The 27,275-nt window shown below is 38.0% G+C and overlaps 2 protein-coding genes and 1 long non-coding RNA gene across 15 annotated transcripts in view; 2 read left to right on the top strand and 1 right to left on the bottom strand.

Annotated features, from left to right (window-relative positions):
• Positions 1–13,154, bottom strand: part of HEPACAM2 (HEPACAM family member 2) — a 41,257-nt gene extending 28,103 nt beyond the window's left edge. For 3 of the 7 annotated variants that reach the window (XR_005061729.2, XM_073238827.1, XM_017652766.3), the window contains exons 1-3: positions 13,003–13,153; positions 6,102–6,452; positions 2,440–2,724 (exon numbers count right to left, since the gene is read on the bottom strand). Coding sequence is in view for 5 of the 7 variants with exons in the window: in XM_073238827.1 (XP_073094928.1) it covers positions 2,440–2,724; positions 6,102–6,452; positions 13,003–13,081 (715 nt within the window). In the remaining 2 variants the exon portion in view is untranslated. Of the gene's footprint in view, positions 1–2,439; positions 2,725–6,101; positions 6,453–13,002 lie in introns of all 7 variants that reach the window. The other 4 variants (XR_005061730.2, XM_037019899.2, XM_037019898.2 and 1 more) reach the window with 3 other exon arrangements.
• LOC108392480 (uncharacterized) lies at positions 6,188–8,964 on the top strand. Of its 2 annotated transcripts, none has more exons than XR_001852021.3 (3): positions 6,188–6,290; positions 6,439–6,603; positions 8,533–8,964. It is a non-coding gene; the product is annotated as an uncharacterized lncRNA (long non-coding RNA). The 2 variants fall into 2 exon arrangements; XR_012132310.1 differs by lacking the exon at positions 8,533–8,964 and adding an exon at positions 7,237–7,435.
• Positions 13,155–19,925: 6,771 nt separating the features above from the next.
• The window catches only part of VPS50 (VPS50 subunit of EARP/GARPII complex), a 151,167-nt gene continuing 143,817 nt past the window's right edge, over positions 19,926–27,275 (top strand). For 4 of the 6 annotated variants that reach the window (XR_012132305.1, XR_012132306.1, XR_012132307.1 and 1 more), the window contains exons 1-2: positions 19,930–20,078; positions 26,060–26,128. Coding sequence is in view for 1 of the 6 variants with exons in the window: in XM_073238826.1 (XP_073094927.1) it covers positions 20,046–20,078; positions 26,060–26,128 (102 nt within the window). In the remaining 5 variants the exon portion in view is untranslated. Of the gene's footprint in view, positions 20,079–26,059; positions 26,129–27,275 lie in introns of all 6 variants that reach the window. The other 2 variants (XR_012132309.1, XR_012132308.1) reach the window with 1 other exon arrangement.

The following is a 27,275-nucleotide window of genomic DNA, read 5'->3' as shown; positions in this document are numbered from 1 at the left end:
GAGGTGTCATAGAGATGTTTCTGTAGCTGTTCTCTCAGGTCCAGTGCAGCAGCGGTGGCCCTTCAAGTTGTCAGCATTGACAGAACATCAGGAAAGCAAAGGCCACCAACCAGCGGGTATTGGTTATGGTTCATATAGTTGGAAACCAATGTGAGCAAGAAACCCAAGTTTTGCTGAAAAATTAAAGTCTGAGAGCAGAGCAAGGAGGCTTGATGAAGAGAAGCATGGTTGTAGAAATACAGCCATCCGTATCAGTATTTGTCTTCCCACTGGTTTTCAGGGTTTACAGAATGACTATAAAAACAAATTACTTGATAATTTAACACACATGAAAGTGAGTGATTTTCCTTTCAAAGTGAGTTGCCATTACTAAAAACTTGAACTCCCATTTGGAATTACCTTAGGACCTTGCAACATAATGGAGTGTTCTCAAAAGCAGTAATTCTTCCATTTTGAGAGTGGGTTCAATTTGTAGAGGAATCCCACAGTCATTTAAAGGACTGGTGAATAAGGTTCACTATTGAATTTAATAACATCACTCTAATTTAAAATAAAACATGCCTCTAAAGAAAGGAATCTCATCATCTTAGCTTGTCTTCCCTATACTCATATTTATTTTGACTTTTTACTTCCCCATTTGTTGGGTTTCATTTGTTGGCATAATCATTTCTCTTCTGTTTGTCTTAATTATGTGTTATGTCTGGCTCTTCAGAGTAAGCTCCAAATCCCTCAAACTCCCCCAGGTCCCACACAAGCATCTCTTCTAGTTCTTAGAACCTAATACCTTGAAACATTTAAGTTCCTTGCTTCTGATACAATTTCTTAAAATGTAACATATATTATCTGATTATATAAGGAATATACATTCATTGCACAAAGTCCTAAAGTTCGGAGAAGCAAAAAATGAAAACTCATTTTTAATTTCCACTCAGAAAACAAATGTCCATAGTTCAGTGAATGATCTTTATGTCTGTCTTTTATACCTTTCTCTCTCCCTCTCTTACTTTTGCTCTTTTACACATACACAGATCAATTTATCATCTATCTATCATCTATCTATCTATCTATCTATCTATCTATCTATCTATCTATCTATCTATCCATCCATCTATCTATCTATCTATCATCTATCTACCATTCCATCCATCCATCTACTTACCTACCTACCTATCATCTATCTTTCATACTCCTCAATCTATGGCCTATCATTTACAATCACATGGCTTATAATTTATTTTTTTTAATACTACACAGTGGTGATATTTCCTTTTTCATTAGCACTCAGTCTGACCATCCTTTACTTTGAGGTGCAACCTAGTCCATTACTTCTGGGAATGGGCAATCCAGTTGGAGACATTAGGAATGACTCACCAGTGTGGCCTCTGGCATTGAAGATGAAAGCAGAAGATAGTTCTATTTTGGCTTTGGGTTATGGTTCAGTTTCTTCTTTGGTGGAGAACTCCTAATAGAAATGAACCCTTTGCCTCAGGAATGGCTGTTTGCTAAGAGGCTTGTAAAATCACATATCATCTGTTCTCTTTAACAATTTATGGCTGGGTGGGAACAGTACCTAAATTTCCATCATGATGCTGCTTGCCATCCTGCTTGGGAGCAGATGGTAAGTATTTACTGTGAATGACCTTTTCTACCTCTAATTTTTATCACTTAGAGTATTTCCCTGCAGCAGTGCCATATGTCGTACACAAAATGCAGTGGTTCCTGGGTTATTATTTACAACAGAGCTGGAAGGCATATACATTTCATGAACTGCAAGTAGATACCTGAATTACTGGCTTGACATTGTATCCCACCAAGGCCAATACCTGGTTATGAGATCATAACCTCATAAAAACACGGTCCATTTCAATAGATTTTGTTATACTTTTTTCTGCTGAAATAAAAAGTTATCCTTGCTTTCATGAAGGAAATTGTCATAGAAACAGTGCCTTAAGAAAACAGAATAGGTGATTCATGCTGAAATTCTAAGTTATGATGTAGATCTCTGTGGGGGATGTGCCACCCGTGCATAACCTGTGAACATTCTTTCTCCCTGTGGGGAGCCTCAGAGCACATCCCTCTCCCAGTCTGTGTTCCCTAACTCTTCCTCTTTGGGGATGGGTAAATTAGTATTTCCTGCACGGTTCTGGGTTCTTGAAATTGAGGTTCCTACTTTTCCCTGGAAATGTCACATAATGGACTATGTCAGAAGATGTATCTTGAGAGGACTGTCGCCGCTATCTCAACTTGATCTTCAAGAAATAGCACTGTGCAAACAGCTATACTTCATGACAAGACAGTGCCTAGGAAGTGTAATTACAGCTAGTACTGCATTGCAATAACAGAAAACCAAATGACATCTGGGGTTGATATTCTCTGTGACTACCTTCATGAAAACGTCCCAGAAGAAAACTCATGAATATATGTGTTTTAAAGACTTACAATATATGGTAGGCATAATGATGCCGCTTTCCATCTCACTGACAGGGTTCTTCACCAAGCAGCTGTAATTCCCAATGTCTTCCTTGGTCACTGGAGCAATATGAAGGGTGTTGTTTTGGGGTGAAAAGGTATAGGTGGGGCCGGCGTGGATATACTTCCCATTTTTTAGCCACTGGTAAACCAGCCGGGTGCCGCCTTCCACGAGGCATGTCAGGGTCAGGTTCCCGACATACTCCACAGCCCCAGAGGAAGGCTGAGTCCGCACCATCGGGTTTGTGACAAGATCTGCAATATCAAAAGAGAAATGATTTTTGCCACCATGGAATTACAAGCAAAGTCTCTAAGATCTTTCCAGTATTGAATCCTAAGGAAATGATTCCAAAGTGTTACATCTTGTAAATGTAGGCAGTTCAGGAAATAAAGAAGAGAATAAAAATGTCATGGAGAATGCAAAATGATAAAAGATAAAGATTTTTTATTCTTTATAGCAGAGAAAACCAAATTCTAGACTTTACTCTTCAAGGATTTCCTAATGAAACCCTTTACAGATCATGCGCTCAGTGGTAGAGAACAGCAGTTTTCTTAGTTCCTGCTCACTATGCCTTCCCCAACACCGTAAAGGTCCACTCTCACAGGCAACATTTACATGGTCATTCCCCTCCCGTGACCCGTCCTCATGTCCCAGGAGCAGCTGGGTGGGCTAGATGTGGTGAACCCAAATTTCTACCCACCAGCTGCAAAATATAGAGGTCATATTTACTATACTTGCAGGGTATTGCGAGAAAGGTTTAGAGACTCACATGTGTACCACTTACTTTTCCTTCTGTGAAAGTGAATTAATATATGTTTAAACTGCCGTGCATTCGTAGTGAAACATTAAGTTGCTTTAATAAGCCAAAGCCTACATTTTAGAGCCTGTCTCAATCTGAAAATAGGAGAAAATGTGTTATTGGGATTACATCATATTAGAAATATAAAAGATAAATCCAATAGGAGTGCCTATTATAACTTTTTAAGTCAGAGGAAAATAGTTTTATATCATGAGTCTGGTACATAGGAGGCACACAATAATATCTGAATGAGTAAAAATGAATGAAATTCTAAGAATGAGTAAATATTTTCTCCTTGAGTTTTAACTCTAAAATAGCTGGATAAGGATAGCAATTATATAAGTAGGTACAGCCATTTTCAACAACCTTTATTAACTTTTGAGGTTCTTGGCTCTCTTGACAAAGGACCATGGCTTCCTGGAGTCACACAGCAGTCGGTGACAAAAGGAAGAAGGCTCTAACTCTGGCAATGTTTCTCTCCTGCATTTTGGAGAGAGATGCATTGAATAATATCCTTTTAGGGATGATTAAAGGACTCAGAGACAGTGAGATGATATATAACTGACAGATGATTGGCACCAATAATTGGATTTCAATTTCCTACCAAGCTTTTACTTGGGGTCGACACATCTCCCCAGGTAAATTTGTCTGGATTCATATTCACCTTTTCCCACTCTGGAAAATGTGCATTAAGGCAAAAAGAGACCCAATCCTTTGACCCAGAGAAGACAGGAGAAAATGAAAGTTAGGGAGAAAGGCGGTTGCAAGGCAATTTGCTGGGGTGTGGTGTAGTTCTAACGCCCCACCTCCTCTCTCAAGATGGGTGCAGTAAACTTGTCCATTCCATTTAAGCCTTTATATTCCCTGGCGAAAACAAAGGATGTAGAATAGCTTTTGTTTACATTATTATGATTTAAACAGAAAATGAGTTGTGCATATTTATTATTTTTGCATTTGTATTTATTAGGAAAAGCTTCATATTTCAAATATGTCCGTGTGTGGAAATATACGTGGTAAGGGATAAGTCAGGTAGGTAGTGCCAAAGGTTTCATGTGGGGAGAACTAACCATTAGGATAGACGTGGGTACTGTGACCACACACTTGTCCTCAACAGCGTGGCGCAGATGTGGAGGTATCCCAAGAAGATTTTTTTACAGAGGCCCTGAACCCCAGTTAAGACTTTTGTGTTGCATGTCCCTAAACAGATTTAACTTTACTACACATTAACAAGTAATGGATGTTCTAGTAAAAGTTTGGGGACAGATAGGATACTACCCAGGAGAATTTCACGAACATTTTCTCCTTTTCTCTCTCCAAGGTTGCTCTCTGGGCATCTGCTTCCACATCCTGCGCCCTTGTCCCCTGCGGCCTCTCCGATCGCCACTCATTTCCTCCACATACATTTTCTGAGTGCTTACTAACAGCCAGATCAGGCTGAGACACTGAGGACAAAGCCCCAGATAATAAATCCCTGCTCCCATGGACCTCGTACGCTAGACAAGGAAGAGACACAATCATGCATTAAAAACATGTAATATGTTCAGTGAAGTAAATGCTTTGGAAAGAATAAAGCCAAACTGAAGACGATCGCTCTCTCCCTCTCCCTCTCTCTCTGTTTGGGGGAGTGAGGTCACACTGCATGTATCACAGTCAGGAAAGCCTTCCCAGATAAACAGACATTTCGGGTGAGACCTCAGAGAAACGGGAGGAAACCGTGCTGTTATCTAGGAGGAAAGCAATCCAGGTGGAGCAATCCAGGAATAGCAAGTGTGAAGGCTCCGAGGTGTGCGTGTGTGCCTGCTTTGGGAAAAGCAAGGAGGCCAGTGTGGTCAGAACGGAGCCAGTGAGGGGAAGAGAGGTAGGAAATGGGGTCGGAGAGGTGCTATGTGTGTTGGGGGTCACGTTGCTCTTTGTGAGACATTATTGGTGCTTGGGCTTTTATGCCGAGTGAGAGAAAAGCTGGGAGAGGAGTTTCCGCTGCAGGAGGCAGCAGTAGGAGCAGGAGCCTGAGTGTCCGGCTGTTCGGTGGCTTAGCGCGGAGCTGACGGTGGGGTTGAGTGGGGCACCAGTGGGTGGTCACAAGTGACTGAATTCTATCTGTATTTAGAGGTAAAACTGACAGGGTCAACTTGTAGATTGTTATGTGGGGTGTGAGAGAAAGAGGGCATCAATGGTGACAGCCAAGTTTTGGCCTGAGCAACTGATGGAATGGAGTTGGTATTTACTAAAATGGATCGATATTGCTAAATGAGCAGGTTTAGAGGGAAAAAATCAGAAGTTGGGCTTTGGCAGAGAATATTAAGGTATGCCACTTATATCCCTCAATAAGGAAAATAAATGTCTGAAAGTTAGCTGACCACACACCCCATCAGAGCACATTTCCAGGAACTTCAATTGTTCTTTCAGTATGGTCCTTTAGGCAAATCTCATCTTCCCCCAAGTAATGTACTCAAGAAAAAATCATCACATTATAAAAATGGGGTTCTTCCCGGGGTGCACTCTGCTACTGAGAAAATAAAATTTTCTGCATCACATTATATCAGCAACTTTACACTTGATAGTTTCCAGGCAAACAAATAATAAGACCTACTTACTGCTCAGTCATCTTTAGCTTGGCACTGTGCATATCTTTTATATGCATGTCTAATTTAACCCTCAGAAGGCCTCATGAAATAGAAATGTCATTTATGCCATGAGACCCAGAGGCTTTGAGGATTAATTAATTTGCCCAAAGTTGCAGAGCTAAGCCCTACAGCCCTGGTAGTCTGAGCTCTGGAGCCTTTGCTGATTGCCACACCACCCAGCTGCCCGTGTCACTTCCAGAGGACTCACCATCAACAGTGACTTGTATCTTCTGACTAGCAGATAGAGTTCCATTTCCCTGAATGTTGACCTTCACGATGTAATTGCCTTCATCAGTGAACTGCAGTGGGTTGATCAGCAGAGACGCATTGGGTGGCATCATGGTGAATTTGTGTCGGTATTCCAAGTCGGGAACCACAGACTTGTTCACGGAGCCCAGTAAGTATTTGGGCATTGTGTGGGGTCTCTCAAACAGCCATATGATCTGTATGTCTGATGCCAGAGTATGGAATCCATAGTGCACAGGGAGGTAGAGGGCTTGGCCCCTGATGCCATGGACGGTGTGTGACGGCACTGCTACCTTCAGCCCAGAGCAAGCACCTGCCATGAGGGAGAAGAAAGCTGTGAGGACACTGAGCCACATGTCACAACCTCAAGAGGCAATACAGAGAGAACCTGCCTGGGTGGCAATCCTTTACAAAGAAGAGAGGCTTCTAGGCACTGACCATTCTGGTACCTGTTACCTGGGGAGGTAAATGTTTGTCTTTGAATCCTTCTGCATTTTAAAAACTCCACCCAAAGACTATGTTGATGAAAGGGAAAAGCAGAAGTTATTATCTCTGACTGTTAAAGAATAATGGGGAAAAGAGAACTGGGGAAGATTATTAGTTCCAAAGTCCAATGAAACCTTGAAAAAATTTGAAATCATCACTATATTAATGTTAGAGGCATATAATATCCTAATCAAAGTATGTTATTTGGAGGAACAATGAGGGGCTTCTTCCTCCCAAGAATCTTCCTCCAGAGTCTTCTGAAATGGCTTAATAGTTCATTATTGGAAGTTTCTCCCTTTAGCCAAAGCCTTGCCATATGCAGGGAGCATGGCATTAAACCCTTGTCAGTCATGATAATGATCAGTCACAGTTAGTCATTCCTGCCCAGAAGCTGGAATTTGGCTGGTGTGTTTGAGGAAGAATATCAGAGGCAAGAGCAGATGGAAGACGAGGAGGGTGGTAAGACATGAGGTCAGCAAGGTGGCTGCAGGCAGATCAGGCTGTGTCTTAGAGTCATGGCAGATGCTGGCAATTGTACTCTAGGTGAGATGGGGATGCAGCAGGAGTTTGGTGAGCAGAAAGGGATATGATCTTTCTTACTTTTTTTAAAGGTACATTCTAGTCTGTGAGAATAGACTGAAGCAGGGGCAAGAGCAGGAGCAGGGAGACCACTCAGGAGGCGACTGCAACGAAGTAGACGCGAGGCAATTGTTCTGTAGGCCAGGAAGGTAGTAAAAGGTACTGTGAGAAAAGGCTTGTGGTGCTAACAGGATATGATGACACGTTGTGGGTGGGATTTAAGAAACAAAGAGTCAAAAATGATGCTAAGGTTGTTGACCTGGTCAACTGGAAGAATGGAGTTGTCATTTATTAATGGGCAACTAATAAATTAATCATGGAGGAGACAGTGGGGAGAACAAGATTTTTGGCAGAAGATCAGGAATCAGTTTTGGCCATGTTCATTTTAGATGCTCATTACACATCCAAGAGGCAGTACTGAAAGGATATACTAGGCGTGCAAGCCTGATTAAAGTGGGCTTAAGAGACAATGAGGGACCTAGAGGACCCTAGGGCATGGACGTCTGCCCAGTGCAGAGCCTGGCCTCCTGGCCTCCTACCTGCACGGGTTGTTCAGGCTTTCTGTCCGCAGCTTTCTTCCTAGTCTTGGGCACCTGGAGATTGCCTCACCTTTTACCTTTGGCCACGGTATATTGTTTTAGCATATTAGCATCTCTATGTGTTTGGAATGGGGAAGAGCAACCTTCTTAGCTCAGGCTACCAGGTTGCTGGAATCCTAGTTAAAAGCTCTTTGTTGCAAAATCCTCATTTTAAAAAGAAGCAATATGGTGCCTACATCATATGAACATTTGAACTAGGAGGGGAAAGAATGGGAGGAATTTAATTCTGAAGTATTTTGAATATGAGGGGAAAAAAGAATGGGAAGGAAATTGGAGACAGTGAGTATAGACAACACTGCTGGTGGTTTTGCTGTGAAGGGGAGCAAAAAAATGTTTTTTTTCTTTTTTCCTTTTTCTTTGAATGGGTGCTGAGCAGTGTGTTTGTACTTATTGGAATAATCTGCTAGGAAGAGAAATCTTGATGAAGCAGAATAGAGATGGTTGAAGGTGGAATAAAATCCTGGGTGAGAATAGATGGAAATTTGAGCAGAAATCTTACAATTACAATTTTCCACATTCAAAGTGCTTATCTTCTCTGATTTCTTCTCTTTTTCACCCCTATTAGGAAGCTTTGTGGAGGTCATGTTATGAACAGCCATCAATATTAGGAAGGGAAAGGTAGAAAGGTCTGTTTGTGCAATCATTTCTTTGGAGAAACTGAAAGACATAGGCCCACTCTTATGAAGAATCAAGTTTTACTAACAGTAAATTTCTTTCCTTCCTGCCCAGGTGGAGCAAACATTTCCATGGTTTCAGTGTTTGAGTAGCTGTTAGCAGAGAGTAAGATCCTGGGGCTGGCAGGGAAGTTAAGCAAAGAACTCAGGAGGAGAAAGCACAAAGAAGATCGGAGGAGGGTAGAGGGAGAAGGGACTCCTAGATGCTCAACTGAAGCTGACCATATAGACTGAAGATTTTCAATAAGAAAAATAAATATGTATCTTACAATCTCCCTGGGGTCTGTGTATATCTGTGATTGACTTGTAATTGTTTTTTTTTTTTTTTCATATTGGGCTATATCTGCACACTCATGTTAGTGATTTGGGCCATACAGAGAAGTTACAAAGGTATGAGGATTTGCTTCTGTTTTCTTTTCTGGCAAGTACAGGATGTTAAATTTGTTTGTTCTTTCCTAATTTGAATCATTAGATAAAGAAGGAGCTAGTTGCTGGGAATTCTAAAGAAGAGGTAAAGTGGATTGACAAAAAGGGATAGTAATTTCTGGAAGGAAATCGTAACAGAAGAGGAAGGATGATGACAGCAAATTGGGGACTTAGAACAATCAGCAAATTGATGCCTGAGATATGGCTGAGGCTGACAGAAGGGGGTAGCTCTTGATATCATAGATTTAGAAAGACACTGGGACCAGTACAGGAAAACAAAAGGCATTTATTTGCTTTTCATTGAAATTGGTCATAGGAAGCTCCTGTTGAGTTCCTGGTTAAGCCATAAATAAAAGCTAGTGTTTTAGTACCCATTATTGTTAATTTTAAGATGTATAAAGTGTAATTTTCACTTTATTTATTAAGTGTGTTACTGTCTTTTTTACTTCAGTGATTATGAAAATATTTATGAGGGTTTCCTGGTTTACTCTTGATCCTAGATGCCCTTGTCCTACTTCCAGTATATACTCTTAAATTCACTTGCATATTGCCTTGAAATAAGAGATTCAGGGACCTGTTCTCTAAATTTGCAGAGAAATTTCTGTATTTGATACTTTAATAAAGTTAAAAATCCACTGAAATTCGAGGTCGTAGTAAAGGACACATACTTGGGATAAACTGGTGACTGGTTAGTTAAATGACCTTAGATAGGTCGTTTGAACTCTCTGGACCTGTTTCCTCATGTGTGAAAGGTGAGTAGTATTAGATGAGGTCTGAGGCCTCTCTCTGTTTAGATTCTTGACATCCCGAGGTGCTTTTCTCAGGGTAGCAGCCACCTTACACTTGAAGGCGAAGGGCCCATATTTGGGAGAGGGCCCAAAGAATTTTGAAGTAGCGTCTCAGGTTTTAGTCTGCTTACTAAGTTGCCAGTGCCTGGCTATCCTTTAATAAAGTGGCAGTTCTGTGTTTTCTTGGCCAAGGAATCAAGGAGGGATGCTGGAACGCTACATCATTGCCTTGAGAGCACACTGGAAGAAGATGCATAGCTGCTGATGGCAAAGTTGTAGTTCCCTTAGATGGTGAACAGTCCTTGTTTACGTTTTTTTGGAAAAAAGGAAAGAATACTTTTTTGTCTACTTCTTTTGTAGTTGTAGTTGAAGAAGATTAACTGCAATATTCTAAAAGTGGTTGGGAGGCACTTTATTACTAAGGAGTGCTGGCTTGACTGGAATAGAAATGTTGGTGACTTGGAACTTGAATCAGAATGTTAAATTTTAAGTGTGAAAAGATTCATTGGAAAGTATGACTCAAGTTATGGAAAGCAAATTGTACTTAATATAATATTAAATACAACTATTGCAGCCTAGGGAAAAAATTAAACTACTTTACTGGAAAATAACATTTTATATGGCACTTACAATAATTGTTTAAGGGGGGTGAATTAGTTCTTTGGGCTCTTTTAGAAACTGCATCATGTATAATATATTGCTATCAATATCTCTGAATACATTCAATGGTTATATCAAATGATATGAAGTCATATTTTTTTCAAATACATGTGCTTTTTCAAATATGTGTATGACAATGAGAGATAACATAGCTGCTACAACAGTTGTTTACTTAGATTGCCTACACCATTTTTTTATTAAAGTATCATTGATATACAATCTTATGTTGGTTTCAGTTATACAACACAGTAGTAATTCAACTGCCTACACTATTTTTAATAGATAGTTACACAGGTAGCAAGTTATAAGAATCTCAGCAAGAAATGAAACTTTATACTGTATCTTAGCCACTAATATCTTTTCATCTTGCAGGAAAGACAGGAACCTATTGATATGATGCAATTCTTACTTGTAGTGAATTTTGGTGAATGAATGGATAATTGGATGCTTCTGCTACATTTTAGGAACACCTATTCTCTTGCCTGTATTTCTTACTATAGGTTTGATGAACCCATGTTGTCAAAACAGTAGTATATAAACTTAAAAAAACTAGTTTCATTCTGAGAACTTTTTGAGCACTTTTTTTTAGCTGTATGAGAAAACCTAAACAACTAACACTATTGATTTTAGAAAGATAACCTCTGTATGAAATAAATGTCAAGAATATAAATGATACAATGATTGATGACATTTTAATTTCCTTCTCATATTCCAAATATTTGTACTAAAAATGGAAATACAAGTTATTAGATTCACTAATACATACTTTCTGAGTATAAAAAAGGAAAACTCTTAGGCTTTTTGCATATATGCCATTATATTAATCTGGAAAAGCATTAATAATCTGATGTACAAAACTATAGCAATAATATCCCCTTTAAAGACTCCCTTAAACTGTAGAACAACAGCATTATAAAGGAATGTCCAGTGTTAGGGGACACACGAAGTCATACTGTAAAATTTATCTATTCCTGCAACAAAAAACTCCCTAGACCAGTTTCACTGTATTGAATATAAACAAACTTCACAAAGTGACCTCTAGCTCTGGCTCAAAATAGTTGGCATTTACTTCACTATTATCATGTATGACACCAGCAAGCATAACACAACTATTGTTGACTGAAAATAAGCTCTTGCATCTTCAGAGAAGGTAGTAATTCTGAAGATGTGCTTTGAATAGACTTTACAAACTACATTTTGGGCTTCAATTTTTTAATACTTTTTAAAAAGATATTCAGTATTCCAAAAAGTCAAAAAGATTTCTACTTAACCCATGTTCTTTACAACACACTAGCAATGGAGAAAAGTAAATTTGTGTAAGAAAGTCTTAAGGGATAAAAACTGCTTTAACTACTTACAAATGTGCCATTTCTCTAACATACATTTTAATCGCATTTTAGTTGAATCCCTTGAATTAATTTTCTCTAAGTTCTTAAAACCAGTTACAAAAACATTACTTATGAAATGACAGCAGTCCTATTGTTATAAAATTAAAAATAAGTGAGACACTGACATACAGGATACTTTCAAAACCTAGCAAAATACCCAAGATAGAAAGCCAGTTATGGTCATTGTTTAATTTTTCTAAAAATTTCAAAAACTAAAAAAATGTAGGCTTGACTTTGACAACATAAACACCAGAATGATCATAACTCTGGGAAACTCAAACACTTCTAAAAAAATTTACAAACTGTACATTTCAAATATGTGGGATATGTACATTAGTTATAAATTTGAGTGACAATCACATTTACAATGAATACCATAACAAAAGATTGTGAAAGCAATGCTCTACACTTAAATTGCTTATTTAACTAACTTGTTCTTAATATTTAAGGAATAAAGTATTTTTTGAACCCCTAGCTGTACAGGACTCTAGGTTGACTTTTAAAACTGATAAATAGAAAGAATGGAAAAGAGAACATCCAGTGAAAATAATGATGACATAAAAACATCACTTTGGTGGGGAATGTTGAAGAAAGACTCTCTTAAAGTCTAAGAATAAAAAGGAGAATGAGGGAAAAATATTAAGAAAGAGAAAAAAATTTTTTTAATAGGACTAGCCTTTGGGCAAGGAGAAGGACTAACAGCATTTTTGAGAAGTATTACTTTTTGACACATTTCACCCTACTGTGTGTATAAAATATTTTTTGTCAGTTTGGAATCTCACCTTTTTCCATACTTCATAAGATAGGTAATTAAAATGCAGTAGAGCTGACAGTTTGTCAGAGTACCTTTAATTAAAACGTCAGAAAACCATTTTCGTAAATTGTTCAGAGTTTCATTATCAATGGTCACAAATTCATGGCCTGTAAGAATACTTGTCAAAATAAAATGCATTATGGACTATTGAACCTGTATGAAAACTCCGTAAAAAGAAGAAATTCATTAGGTTTTTAAACTGTCTTAACTTTCCTAATGAATGCTATTGACAATAATTGCCGTCCTAAGAAAACAATAACCATCTATTTATTGAACCTCGTTTCTCCTAAATGTTCTTGCTTCTTTGCTGGAACAAAGTGTGTTATTGTTTCAAAGGTTCTGAGCTGTTCTTCAATTATCTGAGTGAGTCTACTGCTTAAAGCAAATATTTACCTTATGCCCACAATTAAAAAAAAACCAGCTAAAACACAATTTATGCAGTGCCTTACCTAAGAGAAGGAGGTATATTTTGCACTGAAAGACCCTGGCAGTGCTGCTGAAGGGCTCCATGAAGGCATCCTGTCCCATGCATACAGTGCTCTGTTTGTGGTGGCAACTTGTTCCATGGACCAGCAGCTGCTGGTTTATTTGCTAGGGAAATTAGCAGTGAGGTAACAGACCCTATCCTGCCTCTTGCTTCTGTGATTTGAATACAGAATGAATGTGTATACAAAGGACACAGAGGGTGGGAACACCTGTTATATGCTCTGCAAGAATACAGGCGTAGGACATTCAGACAGCTTCTTACCTCTGATTAGTAACTGTCAGTACATTTTATGAATTATTCTTAGTTATTAATAATCACATGAAGGAAAGCATCCTTTTGGGTGACTTCATGGTAAAACAGTGTACTTTCATAAAGAGAGCATATTGTGAAATTTCCAACGAGAGCTGATTTTCTGTCGTGCAAAACTATGCCATTATTTTTAAGTTAAAAAGTTTTTTCTATGAAAATTGAAATATTTCATATATCTGCCAGTTACAAATCATCATGAAGTCCCGAAGTAAATGTGAAAGTTATATCAACGAATCAAAACAGAGCACTTGAATATCTTTAAAAATGTATTTTGTATTACAAATGTCTGCCATGATTTTATTGAATCTATGGATTCATGTTATTCTTAAAAGAAACCACAGGTGTGTTTCCAAAAGATAACTGAATCATGAACGGTGCATTATTACAATGAAAAGCATATGCCAACAGATAATATCTGAGGCCACATTTTCACAGCTGAAGCATGGAGGAAGTGAACTGATGGCCCAGATACCTGGCCTCTACTGTGGTGTCTAGGCCACAGCTTTTCAGCCTGGCCGTTTCACTGCCATGGTAGCAGGCAGTCTGAGCACTTCAGCTTAATTTAGTAAGTTATAAGTTAACCCCTATTTCATTTTTTTTTCTTGCAAGAAGGCTCTAGTCCAAGCATTCCACTATATACAATAAAAATGTATATAGCCAAATCTGTGTGAAATCAAGCAAAATTCCTTGTATAAATCATTTCTAAAAGTAAAGGCTCACTGAAATTCAATGATAATAGAAGCAGAAGAATAGTCCTCAAGATAAAACTAAAGATAAAAAAAGGAATGATAGTTATTTTTGAATCCAGGTTTGGAAACAAAACACTTTTGTATCAAGGCTCCTAACTCTTTCAGAGGTGCTTCTAGGCAAAGGAAGTTGAGGGACTGTTTGAAACCTGAGGTCTCTTCAGAGGTCTCTTTATGATCTCGCCATGCTTCAGAAAAAAATGGCAAGAGCTCCCCCCTTCCAAAGAATTACTATATTGAAGCTTTCCCTCTGCCATCTCTAACTCTTGTACATATGTCTATCCTAGCACTTATCTCATTAACCTCAATTAACTTTATTGCATGTTTATTTTCCCTCTGGGCTCCTTGAATACAGACCCCAGTCTTATTCATTTATGGATCCTAGCACCTAGCTCAGTGCTTAAGTACTATTTTTGTTCTGCTTTTCCCTTAGAAATAAATCCCACGTGCTCCTTGGCCCTTGTCTTCTGAGCCTCAGTTGATGCTTAAGAAAGAGAAACAAAGTTTAATACTGGATTGCACAAAATACAATTCAGAAAGTAATAATGAAAGTCTACAGATATCACTTAGAGTCGCCATCTTGTCTTTAAATCAAGATTAATCTCCAATTGCTTTTATTAAATAACTGCTCGCCAACGTTTTTCAAACCGTGTGCTGGCTCATGATGAAGTTTTAGGCATAAGAGAAACAGAGATATGTAGTGAGTTTTTCCTAAGGCTACCCAAATTAAAGGGCTGATTTTTATTGAGATTTTTTTCTTTTGTTGTATTTTAAAATATCCTTTTATGACATAGGTGATAACAGAGGCTATGTAAATAAATAAATGCCAAAATGAATCAGAGTTGTGGGCTCTGCATGTCATGGCACACATTAAAAAATGACAATACCTAAGGCACAGCTTGAGAAAGCGCTACGTGGCATAGGCGTGACAAAGTGCCCTCTAGCGACAGGTGGCAGACATAAACGTACCTGCTGGAGTATTTTCTGAATTCAGGATGTTTACACAGGAAGCCATACAAGGTAAATATAAAATATAACTCCAACTTGTTAATTTTTATATGATTGTTAAAAATGGCTTAAAGTGTTTATCATTATAAAGAGTTTCAGAAAATTTATCATTATAAGAAATTTCCCTCCATCAGTATCTCACATCTCACCTGTAACCCACTGAAGGGCTTTGCTCTATCATACTGTCCAGAAGCCTGTGAACTGATCTCAGTTATGTTTGCATTTAAAGTGCAAAAGTTGATTAATTTAAGCAATCTATATCCATGTTGCAAGAGGCAGTGTGTGTGTGTGTGGTTGTGAGGTGCAGGCTTTGTTGCTTCTCAAATCACACTACAGTTTACTGTCTTGTTTGTTTAAAATCTAAGTGAAGCTGGTCTGGCTTTGTAAAGCAAACAGTCTGCTACATGCATTTCAAACATCCACATTCATTATTTATTAGTGCCATCTGCGTGTTTTAGAATAATCGCAAGAATTGGGAAAGAGAGGTGGTTAAATGCCAATGCCAAGGTCAGTGCAGACAGATTGGGGGGTTTAAGAAGAGCTGGGGAAAGAAAACACTGGCTTATGTTGTAAATAGACAGATTCTAGGAAAGATTACAGTTTACAAGGAAGAGCTGGCTGCTAGAGGAGGCCACACAATCACCTTGCCTGTGTTGGTGTTCCCTTGTAAACAGTTTCATCTACTGTGCTGCCTAGCTCTACTGCTATGGCCGCTGAATGACTATGTGGCAATGTCTTCCTTCCTGGGCCCCTTCCAGGTCCCTGCTTTACTTTCAGCGAGAGTTCTGTTCTCCGTAACTGCTTGCTCAGGGAGTGTAGTTTCATCATCCTGAAGAGGCCACATCTTCCCACTGCTTTGATATTTACAGGATGATTGGAAGTATTATTTCCTAATCAAACCAAGATCTCAGCTTTTTTAAGTTTCCAGAGGTTCCTGCTGTTTCAGCCATCAGAAACATCTCTTTATCCTACTTTACTGCTAACATTACTCCCTGAATGCTATCAACTTAGTTAACTCTTAGCCCTGATGTTCCAATGCAAAAATGAGGATGGCACTCCTTACTATCACCCAGCAAGCTTCCCTCAAGACTTGTTAGCAGACCAGTCGAACTTCCCACTAGTTTGCTCTGGCCTGTCACTAATGGCCCTCAGGTACAGGTGAAAGTCCTAAATAGATAGATTATATGTGTATTTTCAAAAAATGGAAATGAAATAACATGCTTCACCTTTTAAAAAGTGCTCTTCAGGGATCTATGTTCTTCTGTTTTTAGTTTAGGCAGTTAAAATGCACCATTCTTGACTCAGTTATTTTCTATAGTGCAAGGGTATGTTGAATTAGAAAATTATAGTTTCTTTAGACAACAGCATTAATTTACTTTATGTGTTTTCAGTATTATAGTTACAATCTTTGAACTTTTAGAAGCCTGGGTTGTCCCAGTTTTCAGTTTATAAGAAATAAACTAAAACCTAGAATATTACAATAAAACAAAGTTTTAATCCTTTCTGGCTTTTTTAGTGTCAAATAGATATAGAAAACACTCATTTACCCAATTTGGCTGACAGAAAAAAATAAACACACGGGATTAAAAACACTTTTTTTTTTTGTCACCTGCAACTTTGTATATTGAGTGTTTGAGGGAGAACATTTTGGGTTTGGATCTGGGTTCTAGTCCAGATCAAGCTCTAATTTTAAAGTGTGACCTTGAAACCTTAGATGGATAAATATTGTCAGTTCAGAAGAATGGATTTGACATGCTAGAGTTGGCTGCCTATAGGAATAACTGAAGACCTTAAACAAAGAACGCAAAAGAGAACAATAATGACAATGGCATACTTCTCAGGTGAATCTGAACGGTCGGGTTTGAGAACTACTGGTCTTGCAACACGGCTAATATATGCTTTTCAATTAAATTGTAAGCACTTCAAGGACCAAAACTGTTTTTTAATCTCTTAATTTGAAGTGCTTGTTGTAGCGTTTCCACTGCCCAACAGTCAACAAATGTTGGCTGAATCGGGTTTCATTTTATATGTTAATATGGTCAGCAGTTTCTGGTGCTTTCAGGGACCTCTAAATATTAGAGATTCTCACACAATAAAAACTGTCTGGCAATTAAGATTAGAGCAGGTAAAGAATGAACTACACTAGGATTGCCCAAAAGTGCATTGAATTTCTTCATGGAGTTAGAAGTAACAGAGTCAGAAAAGCATATAGGTAAACACATAATTTCAAAAGGAATTGTTAAGCACAATGATAGAAGTATGTACAGAGTGGCTCTGTCAGAGCAGAGCACTGGGCAGAACTACGACTGTAATACTTCCTAATTGTAAGGTGCTTTACAATTTATAAATTGTATTCACTTAGCTCATTTCACATATCCTAACAAAGCCCTGGGTCAAATATAAGCCTGATTTGTAAAAATTAATAAGACAAAACACTAAGAGGTCAAATAATAGAATTTCAGGGTTGGATATATCCTGTATCTTAGTGTCCCCCAAACTTAAATCATTTGAAGCCACTTTTATTATTTTTGTCCTATTTGATTACCACCCATACTATTGTTTGCCAAATATTTTTCATTAGTTTGGCTCACATTAACATTTTTTTAGTAGTCCTAAAAATCTTTTTGAAATCATGGGTCTGTTTTATTTTTTTCTAACAGACATTAATGAAAATAAATGTAAATTTAAAAAAAATCATTGCTACCATGCTTCAACACCATACATGACACCCTTACTTAAAACTGGATAATCAGTTTCTGCTTGCACATCCACAGTAATCTTAGGAAGGTTACTTAATTTCTCTTTATCTCAGTTTATTCATATTTAAAATGGGGGTAATAGAACTCATATAACTCAACACCAAAAAAAAACACCCCAAATAATCTGCTTGAAAAATGGACAGAGGATTCGAACATTTTTCCAAAGAAGACATACAGATGGCCAACAGACATGAAAAGATGCTCAACATCACTAATCATCAGGGAAATGCAAATCAGAACCATAATGAGATATCACCTCACACCAGTCTCAATAGCTAGTATCCAAAAAAAAAGGAATAATAAGTGTTGGTGAGGATGTGGAGAAAAGGGAACCTTTATGCACTGTTGATGGAAATGTAAACTGGTGCAGCCACTATGGAAAACAGTATAGAGGTTCCTCAAAAACTAAAAATAGAAATACCATATGATCTAGTAATCCTACTTCTGGTATTTACATGAAAAAAATATAAACACTATTTTGAAAAGATATATGCACCCTTATGTTTATAATAACCAAGATATGGAAGACACCTAAGTGCCCATTGATAGATGAATGGATAAAGACAATGCCATAGATACATACAATGGAATATTACTTAGCCATAAAAAAGAATGCTATCTTACTATTTATGACAATATGGATGGGCCTAGAGGGTATTGTGCTAAGTGAAATAACCCTCAGGCAGAGAAAGACACATACCATATGATTTCACTTACATGTGGAATCTAAAAAATAAAACAAATGAACAAATAAAAACCCAGAAACAGATTCATAAATACAGAGAACAAACTGGTGATTGCCAGAGTCAGGGGATGGGGAGATAGGCAAAATAGGTGAAGGGGATCAAGAGGTACAACCTTTCAGTTATAAAACACATAAGTCATAGGGATGAAAGGTACAGCATGTGGAATGTAGTCAATATTATAATAACTTTGTATGGTGCCAGATGGTAACTACACTTACCTGGTGAGCATTTTGTAGTGTATATAAATATATATAAATGTTGAATTGCTATGTTGAACACCTGAAACTAATATATAACATCAACTGGATTTCAATTAAAAACAGAAATAAAACATTGCCAGCACCCAGAACACGCACTCGTGTCCCTTTGAAGGGGCAATTCTATGTAAAATAAAGAAATTCGATGTGAAATAAAACAAGTAAATGGGGATGGTAGTACCAGCTCCACAGGATGATTGTATGGATAAAGGAGACAATACATGTAAAGCTATTAGCAGAGTTCTTGACATGTAGCAAACGCTTAGTGTTAGCTATTATTGTGAGCTCTAGTTCATTTTTTGTGGTATTTCCATAATTGTAAATTTCTTTCTAAAATTGCACCCTAAAAGGCTCCCCTATTTCTCCCCCCAATTTAAGTAAACTGATAAAAGTTGAAAAGTGACAGATGTACTTATTATTAATGCTGTGTTTCCCATCTTGACTTGCTTAGATTACTCAGGTAGTAAAATGAGTGGTGTGGGTTAAATACTTTGGTTTTGGAGGGTTTTTTTTTTTTTTTTTGCAGTGGATTGATTACAAGACAGGGAGAACAGCCCTCTAGCAGTGGGCAGCCGCCTGCCAACTGGATAACCTGGACCACACCTTTCCTTAGGCCAAGCCCAGCGCCACGCGGGGAGTCCCGAGGTTCTCAGGTCTCTTCTAAGTGAGTGCCTTTGGGTTCCTGCCGCTTCGCGTCCATCTCACGTCCTCTCACCCCGCCCCTCTAGACCTGGTGGTTTCCTCCATCACACTCCTAGGGGGCATCATATCAGTCTGGTTCACACACTGTCCTCTCAGTGTTTGTTCCTGTCGCTCAATGCCTAGTGACTTGTGAGTTAGACTTTCGCCTTGCCGAGGCAGAGCTACAGACAGCAAGAACCTCTGTAAAAACCGGCGATCACCTTGGTCACTCAAGAGCAACAAGATTTTCAGGTTTAACAGAGGATCCCGCTGTTTTGCTTGCTGGGAAATGTAGTGCGTGGTCGTGTCGTCTCTCCTCCGCAGAAGGTGCCAGCGGCAACCGAAAGACTACAGTTCCCAGAATGGTCCGGGAAGAAGGGATGACCCGGGTCGGAAGTTCCACGTGACCATTCACCATGGCTTCCCTGTGTAAGGGCCAGCTCTCCGCGGCTTCGCTGTGATTTGTTTTAGCGGTGCTGTAGCCCCTCACGATTTGGACATGCAGAAAATCAAATCTCTCATGACCCGACAGGTAAGTGGCGGGGGTTGAAGCAAAGGCCTCTTTCATCTTCTCTGGGAGAAGAGCCGAAATGTTCTGTCCCTGGGCCGCGGCGGCGGAGACCAAAGTTATGGTGGGGATAGGTCTCGGGGGCACTAGGAAGCCGGTGCACATCTTAGAAAACTCACTTGAGCCGTCCGGGTGGGAGTCTGCCTAGGCGAGTAGCGGCGTCCCAGAAACACTGATGAAGATGAGATCAATGAGGAAGTCAGGCTAATTTTTGTCTCCCATTGTCCCCCTTTTGCTACATACCCAGCTTCTTGCAGGGTTCCCTTTATCCAGGCTGTCTGTCGTCCGTGAACAGGTGGCTTGGATAGGGAGGTGAGGTCTGTGCAATAGAGATGACTTGGAAAAAGTGAAAAAAAAAGGACAATTTGAATACAGAATTGGAAACTTCACGCTTTTGGGCAAGTCCCCAAACCTTGGAGCTTAAGTTACCCGTGAACATGAGAATAATTATTTTTGTTCAACCTGTCTCACAGTTCAGTTGTGAGAGTCATCAGTAAATCAATGCATGTGAAATGAAATAAATCATTGTCATGGCAAAATAATGGCCTTTTATTTTTTGTCAGAATGATAGTTCATGAATAATAGCTTTGGCTTTTTTCTATTCCATTTCAAAAATGTTAGGGGCTTACTAATAGTGTCTCAGTTTCCTTCAAGTAGGAAATGGCAGAAATTTTCTTTCATGCACTTACTGATTATAACTTGGTTTTATATGCCATTTCAACTCTAATAATTTCACTAGAACTGGCCATTATTTAATTTTATATGAGAGAAGCATAATTTAGATTAGAGTTTTGAATCAGCGTGGTTTTGAGAACTTTGGGGAATGTGTAAGATAATCATTTAGTGAGAGGTTCATTTGTGAGGTTTTTTTGGTTGATTAAAAAAATATACATTCTAAATTCTTATTTGAGAATTCAGAATTTGACAGATATTTGAGTAGGCTACAGTGGTTAATCTGGTGAAAAATATACTAGATTGTTTTACTCTTTCAAATTATGTTGTTATTCTCATGAAAATAAAATTTAAAAGTTCTGTGAATAATGAAGGATCTTAGTAAGTGGGTAGTAACATTTGGCAGTCCCTCCCAATAGCAGTGGTGGTGTGCTTCATCCCACTTCTCACTTGAGCATGAGTTTGGACCCGCTCCATCCTGTAGCTGGAGTATGACCTTGACCAAGTAAGCTTTTTTGAGCATCTGTTTACACATCTTTAAAATAGGAGCAATGACCCATCTCCTGGGATTAGTCTGTTGGTGTTTATATGATATGATGAAGGTAAAGAGATAAAGGAGTTAACACAGTTCCTAGGCCTTATCAAGGAAGAGCTTGATTAGAGACCATGTCAGTGGCTGCATTGATGGTGGGAAAACTGGAAGCAGGCTGTTGCAGTAATTCAAACAATAGATGACTTCAGGATGACTTTGGTATCTGTTTGATTTTTAAGACAGCATACACTTTTGTACATTATGTCACTAATATCCCTAAACTGCCTTTGGAATGCTGAATTTGGACTTTGTGGATCAGCTAAGTCTGGTGATCTCTCATGTTGCTTGCCCCGCAGTTCAGTGATGTCAACATTCTCAACATTGTACAGCAACTTTGGTTGATATGTTGTTTTTTAACCATAATTTGTAAAAATGAGTGGGAGAGAAAAAAATACAAAAGTCCAGATAACAGTGATACATTTGTGTCTCCTAAATGTAGTGGAATTTTTCCAAAAATTATAACTCTTCAGCCTTAATCAGTTAGTTGCTTATTGGACTTGAGCAGGTCAAATCTGTGCTTAGTTGGGATGGGAAAAAAGTAGAGAACTCAGATGAAAAGCTGGAACTATACTGTCTAAAAAGTGAGGTAAAATTAAAAGTTTTACACATATTTTAAAAGTCATCCTAATTATATTTGTTTATAGTTTGACTCCCACATATTTAATCATTATTAATACCCATTTCATGAATCAATGAGGCATGAAAGTAAGGTGTTACCTAGAGTTACATTCATGATTTTATTTGGTACTGTTTATTATTGGGTTAAATGTAGTACTACAAATAAATGTACACAAAACTATATGGGTACAGATGTTTTATGATGCTAAAATAAAAATATGCTAATAACATTGTTAATGTAGAGAGAGATGAAATCAGGGTCTGTGGAACTTTAGATTTTTGTCATGTCAGCTCTCCAAGGATCTTGGCTTGGAGAAGAGTGGGAGGGTGGGCTTTGTGAGGGCTCTTTATTTAGAGGAGATCTGTTGTTAGCATTGTCCATTATGCTGGACTCTGTTCTTTCAGTCCATTTACCAAATGTTTATTGAGCACTATGTGCCAGGCACTCTTCTAAGTTTGGAGGATGCAGCAGTGAGCAAAACAGACGAGTGCTAAGGTGGGCATGATTAATGCTTTGGAGGAATAGAGGATGGGGAGTCCTGGGAGTTGTTGGCAAGTAGGGATCATTTACAATTTTAGATAGAGGGGCCATGGAAGGCCTCACTGAGAAGGTAACTTATGAATAAAAACCTGAAGGAGGCGAGGAAGTAAATATGGATGTCTGGGAAGGAGCATGCCAGGTGGAAGGAAAAGCAAAAGTAGAGGCCTTGAGAGTAGGAGGTGAGAATGAGAATGAGCCTTGGAAGGAGCAGCATCGAGGTCACGGGTGAGCAGACAGGAACACTGGGAAGGGGGGAGGAGGAAGGTGGATGAGGGTGGGTTTGAGAGAAATTGAGGACTGAGTATAAACACTCTTGAATTTTGCTGAAAAGAGAAGGAAAATAAGTCATCTCACATGCTTCTTTTGATCATTGGGACATAAGTTGCTGGACTCTTAAGTGGAAATTGAAGATTAGTGTAGACTAAACAGAGGTGGTCTGAAATGGTAATCTGATTTGGGCAAAGAAATAAAGTATAGGGGCAGTAATTTATGCTGAATGTTGTGTAAATTTAAGTGGGAAATTATGAAAACAAGAAACAAATAAAAAATATCAAGTAATGGTTAATGATTACAGTGAAAATTTCAGTTTAGTAAAGGCAGAGTTCTAGTTATAACAATGGCTTCCTGCTTTAGCGAGGTGAAGATAAAGTGAAAATGATGACTTCAAATTTGTTAGTAGAGATTTATAAAATTGCCAACCAAAGGATTCAAGCCCTATGGTCCTAAAATACAGGTGAACGCTGTGCTTTGAGACATCTATGTAATTTTTTCATTTCTATTTTGGGTAAGTAAAAGAAAAGCATTTGTGATCACAATTATATTCTGAATAATGGTTAACACCTAAAGCATGCTTACTATGGCCAGACACTGTTTTTGGCCTGTCACACACATTGTCTCCTTTACTTGTAACAGCCTCTAAATTACTGTCACCATCATTATTATGACAGGCAGCGTAGGCAAGTTGTTCAAGGCCACAGAGCTCCTTCCTTGGATGATGCCTCCTAAGACATATGTGGACTTTCCAATTTTTATTACTTTTTTTTGTATATTTGGTGGAAAGTTGCTATGTATTACTAGCGAATTACTGTATGTGGTGACTAATCTGAGGTAGAGTCTTTTTCTAGATATTGGTTCATATCACTTATTTACATTGCAGGCATTGGCTTTTTTATTGATTAGCTCTGGGAAAGGAGAAAATTACACATAATATATTCCTCCAAGGATTACTGTTAGATTAGTTATACTTTGAAAAATGTTTAAAAGGCATATATATATCTATATATCTATATCTATGTGTATATATGTACACATAGATATATTTATATAGATATATAGATATATATAAATAGTGTTGATACACAATCTTATATTGGTTTCGGATGTACAACACAGTGGTTCAGCAATTATCCATATTATTAAATCGTCACCCCCTCTAGTGCAGTTAGTATCTGTCAATGTAAAAGATGTTACAGCATCATTGACTATATTCTCCATGCTGCACTACCGTTCCCATGACCAACTTATATTGTGATTGTGAATTATTGTGCCCCTTTACTCCCCACTGCCCGCTGCCTTGGTAACCCTAGTCACTTCTCAGTGTCTTGAGTCTACTGCTATTTTGTTCCTTCTGTTTTGTAAAAGGCACATTAAAAAAAAAAGATATTTTAGGGGTGGTAATGATTTTTGAATCAAATTAAGATGTTGTACTCTCTTACGTATGTATGTATATGTGTGTGTATAGTGTATATACAAGTTTACATCTGTAACCCAGCCTTGCCTTCTTTACTACTTCTGGTGCTTTGCCCACATAACGACTGTTGGTGAGAACTGGGACAAGGAAGAACAAAGACAAGATTGTTAGTAGTTACATAATTTAATTTCCTCACTCAGTGTAAACCAGGAAACCTTAGTATGCTTTTCCTATCCCAGCAACCTTGCCTGGGAGCTTCATTTTAAAGTCAATTGCATATTCCTATGGGAACAATGTTCTAATTAGTTGGAGCTTGGAGCCTGACCAAGGATTTGTATGAGATGATTTACTCATTGCTTTGGTGTTTACTCTGTTGCTGGAATTTTGCTAGCCACAGGACAATGGAGGCAAACATGCCTCAGTCTCTCCTTTCTTCTGGGACTTAACGGTCTAGTAGAGAAAGAGATACATTTAATATTTAAAACTTCACTACTTTGGCAGAGGTATTGTGTTGGAAAATGTCTAGCTGGATTTCTAAAACATTAGTGATTATATGAGCCACCTAGTTGCTTGTTAAAATGCATTACTGGTCATTGTGCAGAAATAACCTGTTCATTATATCTGTGATGGGACCCAGGAATCTCACATCTAAAAAATTCCCTGGATGATATTGAAAGAGATGATCCATGGACAGTACTAAGAAATAGTGTGTTCTCTGAAGCTTGAGGATTTAGGAGGGCTTCAAAGAGGAGTTAATTCTGAAAGTGGGATATTGATTTCTTTCGTGGTGTGTGTGTGTGTATGGGAGAGAGAATGAGAATAAGAGAGAGAAAAGGCTGGGTGGGGTGTTCTGGGAGTACTGGGAGACTTGGGCTGAGGTAAAGCACCTTGTCATTATAAATGACTAGTCGTGTTTTATAATAGGGAAGGTAAAATACACAGCTCTATAAAAATAAGCAAGTTCTGCCTAAGTTTTAAATAATCAGCCTAAATGTACCATATATTTTGATTACTAAGGACACCAACGAACCAATTATAGGACACCTGAAGGACCAAAACTTGACTAGCATAAATCTCTCCTCAGATTCATGAACCACTTAATTTTGCTTACAGGCTAATATTACAGGGGCTTTAGGTGTCTGCTTTGAATGGCCCATTTTTCAAAATAGGCTTTTAAAGAAAATGTAAACTGCTAATTTCTCTCTTTCAATAACTTTTCTCTGGTCCAAATAAGACTTGGAATCCCTCACTTGAAATAAATATAGAAAGTACTGGATACCAAAGAGCTAAAGGACAGGTAGGAAGCAGCGAGACATGAGATTTAAATCTTGATTATGCAGTATACATTGGGTGCGTTTGTGAGAAATAACCACGTAAAAATCAAGGGATTATTTAAGTATTAATTAAGCAATCAGCATTATTTTAAGATATTTGACTAGCTCGGTTGATGTATTTTATCTGTGAATCATAATACTGGAACTTTTTTTCTGGGTGAATTTGCTAGTGATTATAGTAGGTAAGTGCTCTTACAGAATGCTGCCGCACAAGTTTCTTTTCTTTTCGTTGTTTTTAAATCATTGTTAAATTAGATTTCAACCATTAGTTATGAAGGTGCCATATAATACTTCTAAGCTACCAAAAGTACATCTTTACTTGATGTAATAGTAGTACTATATTCATTAAGTGACAATTGTTTTTAGAACATATGTTCTATATATTTTAGAGCAGGAAAATGTCTCTTTAAAATGGTGATTTCTATTTTAATAGGTGTGTTCTGTCATTTTACAGTTCTGCAGTGCAATGAAAATTTTATATATTTATTATTTTTTAAGGGTCTGAAAAGCCCTCCAGAGAGCCTCAGCGATCTTGGTGCCATTGAGAGTCTCCGGGTCCCTGGAAAGGTATTGATCTACATGTGTGAGCGTGACTTTACACTTCCTTAAGAAAATGTTACTGCCTTTGGATAATAATTGATTCATAGAAGCTTTTCTTTCCCACAGGCAGATGGTTGTTACCATAGGCTAGATAAATTTTTGTAGTACAATAGGCTTGGGCTTGTTTTTACTTTTACCACTCATTGGGATGCAGGATGATCATTATAGTGAAGCAGAAAATTCAAGATAGATAAATATAGAGTTTATTATCATATAACATTATTAGCTTGAAAGCAGTTATACATGTATATATGACACTTATGGATTTATCTGCTGTATTTGGAGAAGTGAATGGAAATTATTTTACTTTTTCTGCTGTAACACTCTGAGCCAAAAGTCACAGTTAATTATGTTTTTGTAATGGAGCAGAGATTTTTGAAGAAGTAGCTAAAGCATAACTTACACTAAATTGTGCCTGTCTTAGATTTTAATCCCTTGATATTTATGTGAATGTCCCAGTTTACTAATTTAATAGGTAGTATTTGAAAGCTAGCTGGCTTCCCCTTGGGAGAATTATTAACCGTTGTTAAATAAATAAGTGCCTGCTGTTTCTCACTCTGGGGTGTTGCCACTTGCAGCTGCTTCTGGGAATAGCAGCTCCATATCAGATCAAAGCTTGTTCTTTGGAAGGTCTGCTTTTTATTTTCAATTTGAGGATCATATTTGAACCTACTGTTTGTTTTCTGTGCCTGGCATCTTTATACATAGGACTTGTTTCTCTTGATCAGTAATCATAAAGCCTCTCCACACCTCAGTGTCAGCTGCTCAAGAGACTGATTCCCCACCTCTTTGAGGTGCCTTACCCCCTGAAGTGACTTTTATATTGACTATGTAGCCTTTATTTTAGGTCAGGCCCAAACATATTCACCAAATATGATAAATTTTGACCAACCCTTTTGCATGAAATGGCTCAGTCCAAAACCTTAAACAGGCATTTTGAATAGTTTTATATAATTCTTTCTTCTTTCTTTCTTTCTTTCTTTCTTTCTTTCTTTCTTTCTTTCTTTCTTTCTTTCTTTCTTTCTTTCTTTCTTTCTTTCTTTCTTTCTTTCTTTCTTTCTTTCTTTCTTTCTTTCTTTTTTTTCTTTCTTTCTTTCTTTCTTTCTTTTCTTTC

Source organism: Manis javanica, chromosome 6 (genome assembly GCF_040802235.1).
Source record: "Manis javanica isolate MJ-LG chromosome 6, MJ_LKY, whole genome shotgun sequence".
In the NCBI taxonomy this organism is placed as follows: Eukaryota; Metazoa; Chordata; class Mammalia; order Pholidota; family Manidae; genus Manis; species Manis javanica.
Note: the sequence above shows the minus strand (reverse complement) of the source record. Positions and strands in the feature narration are given on the sequence as shown.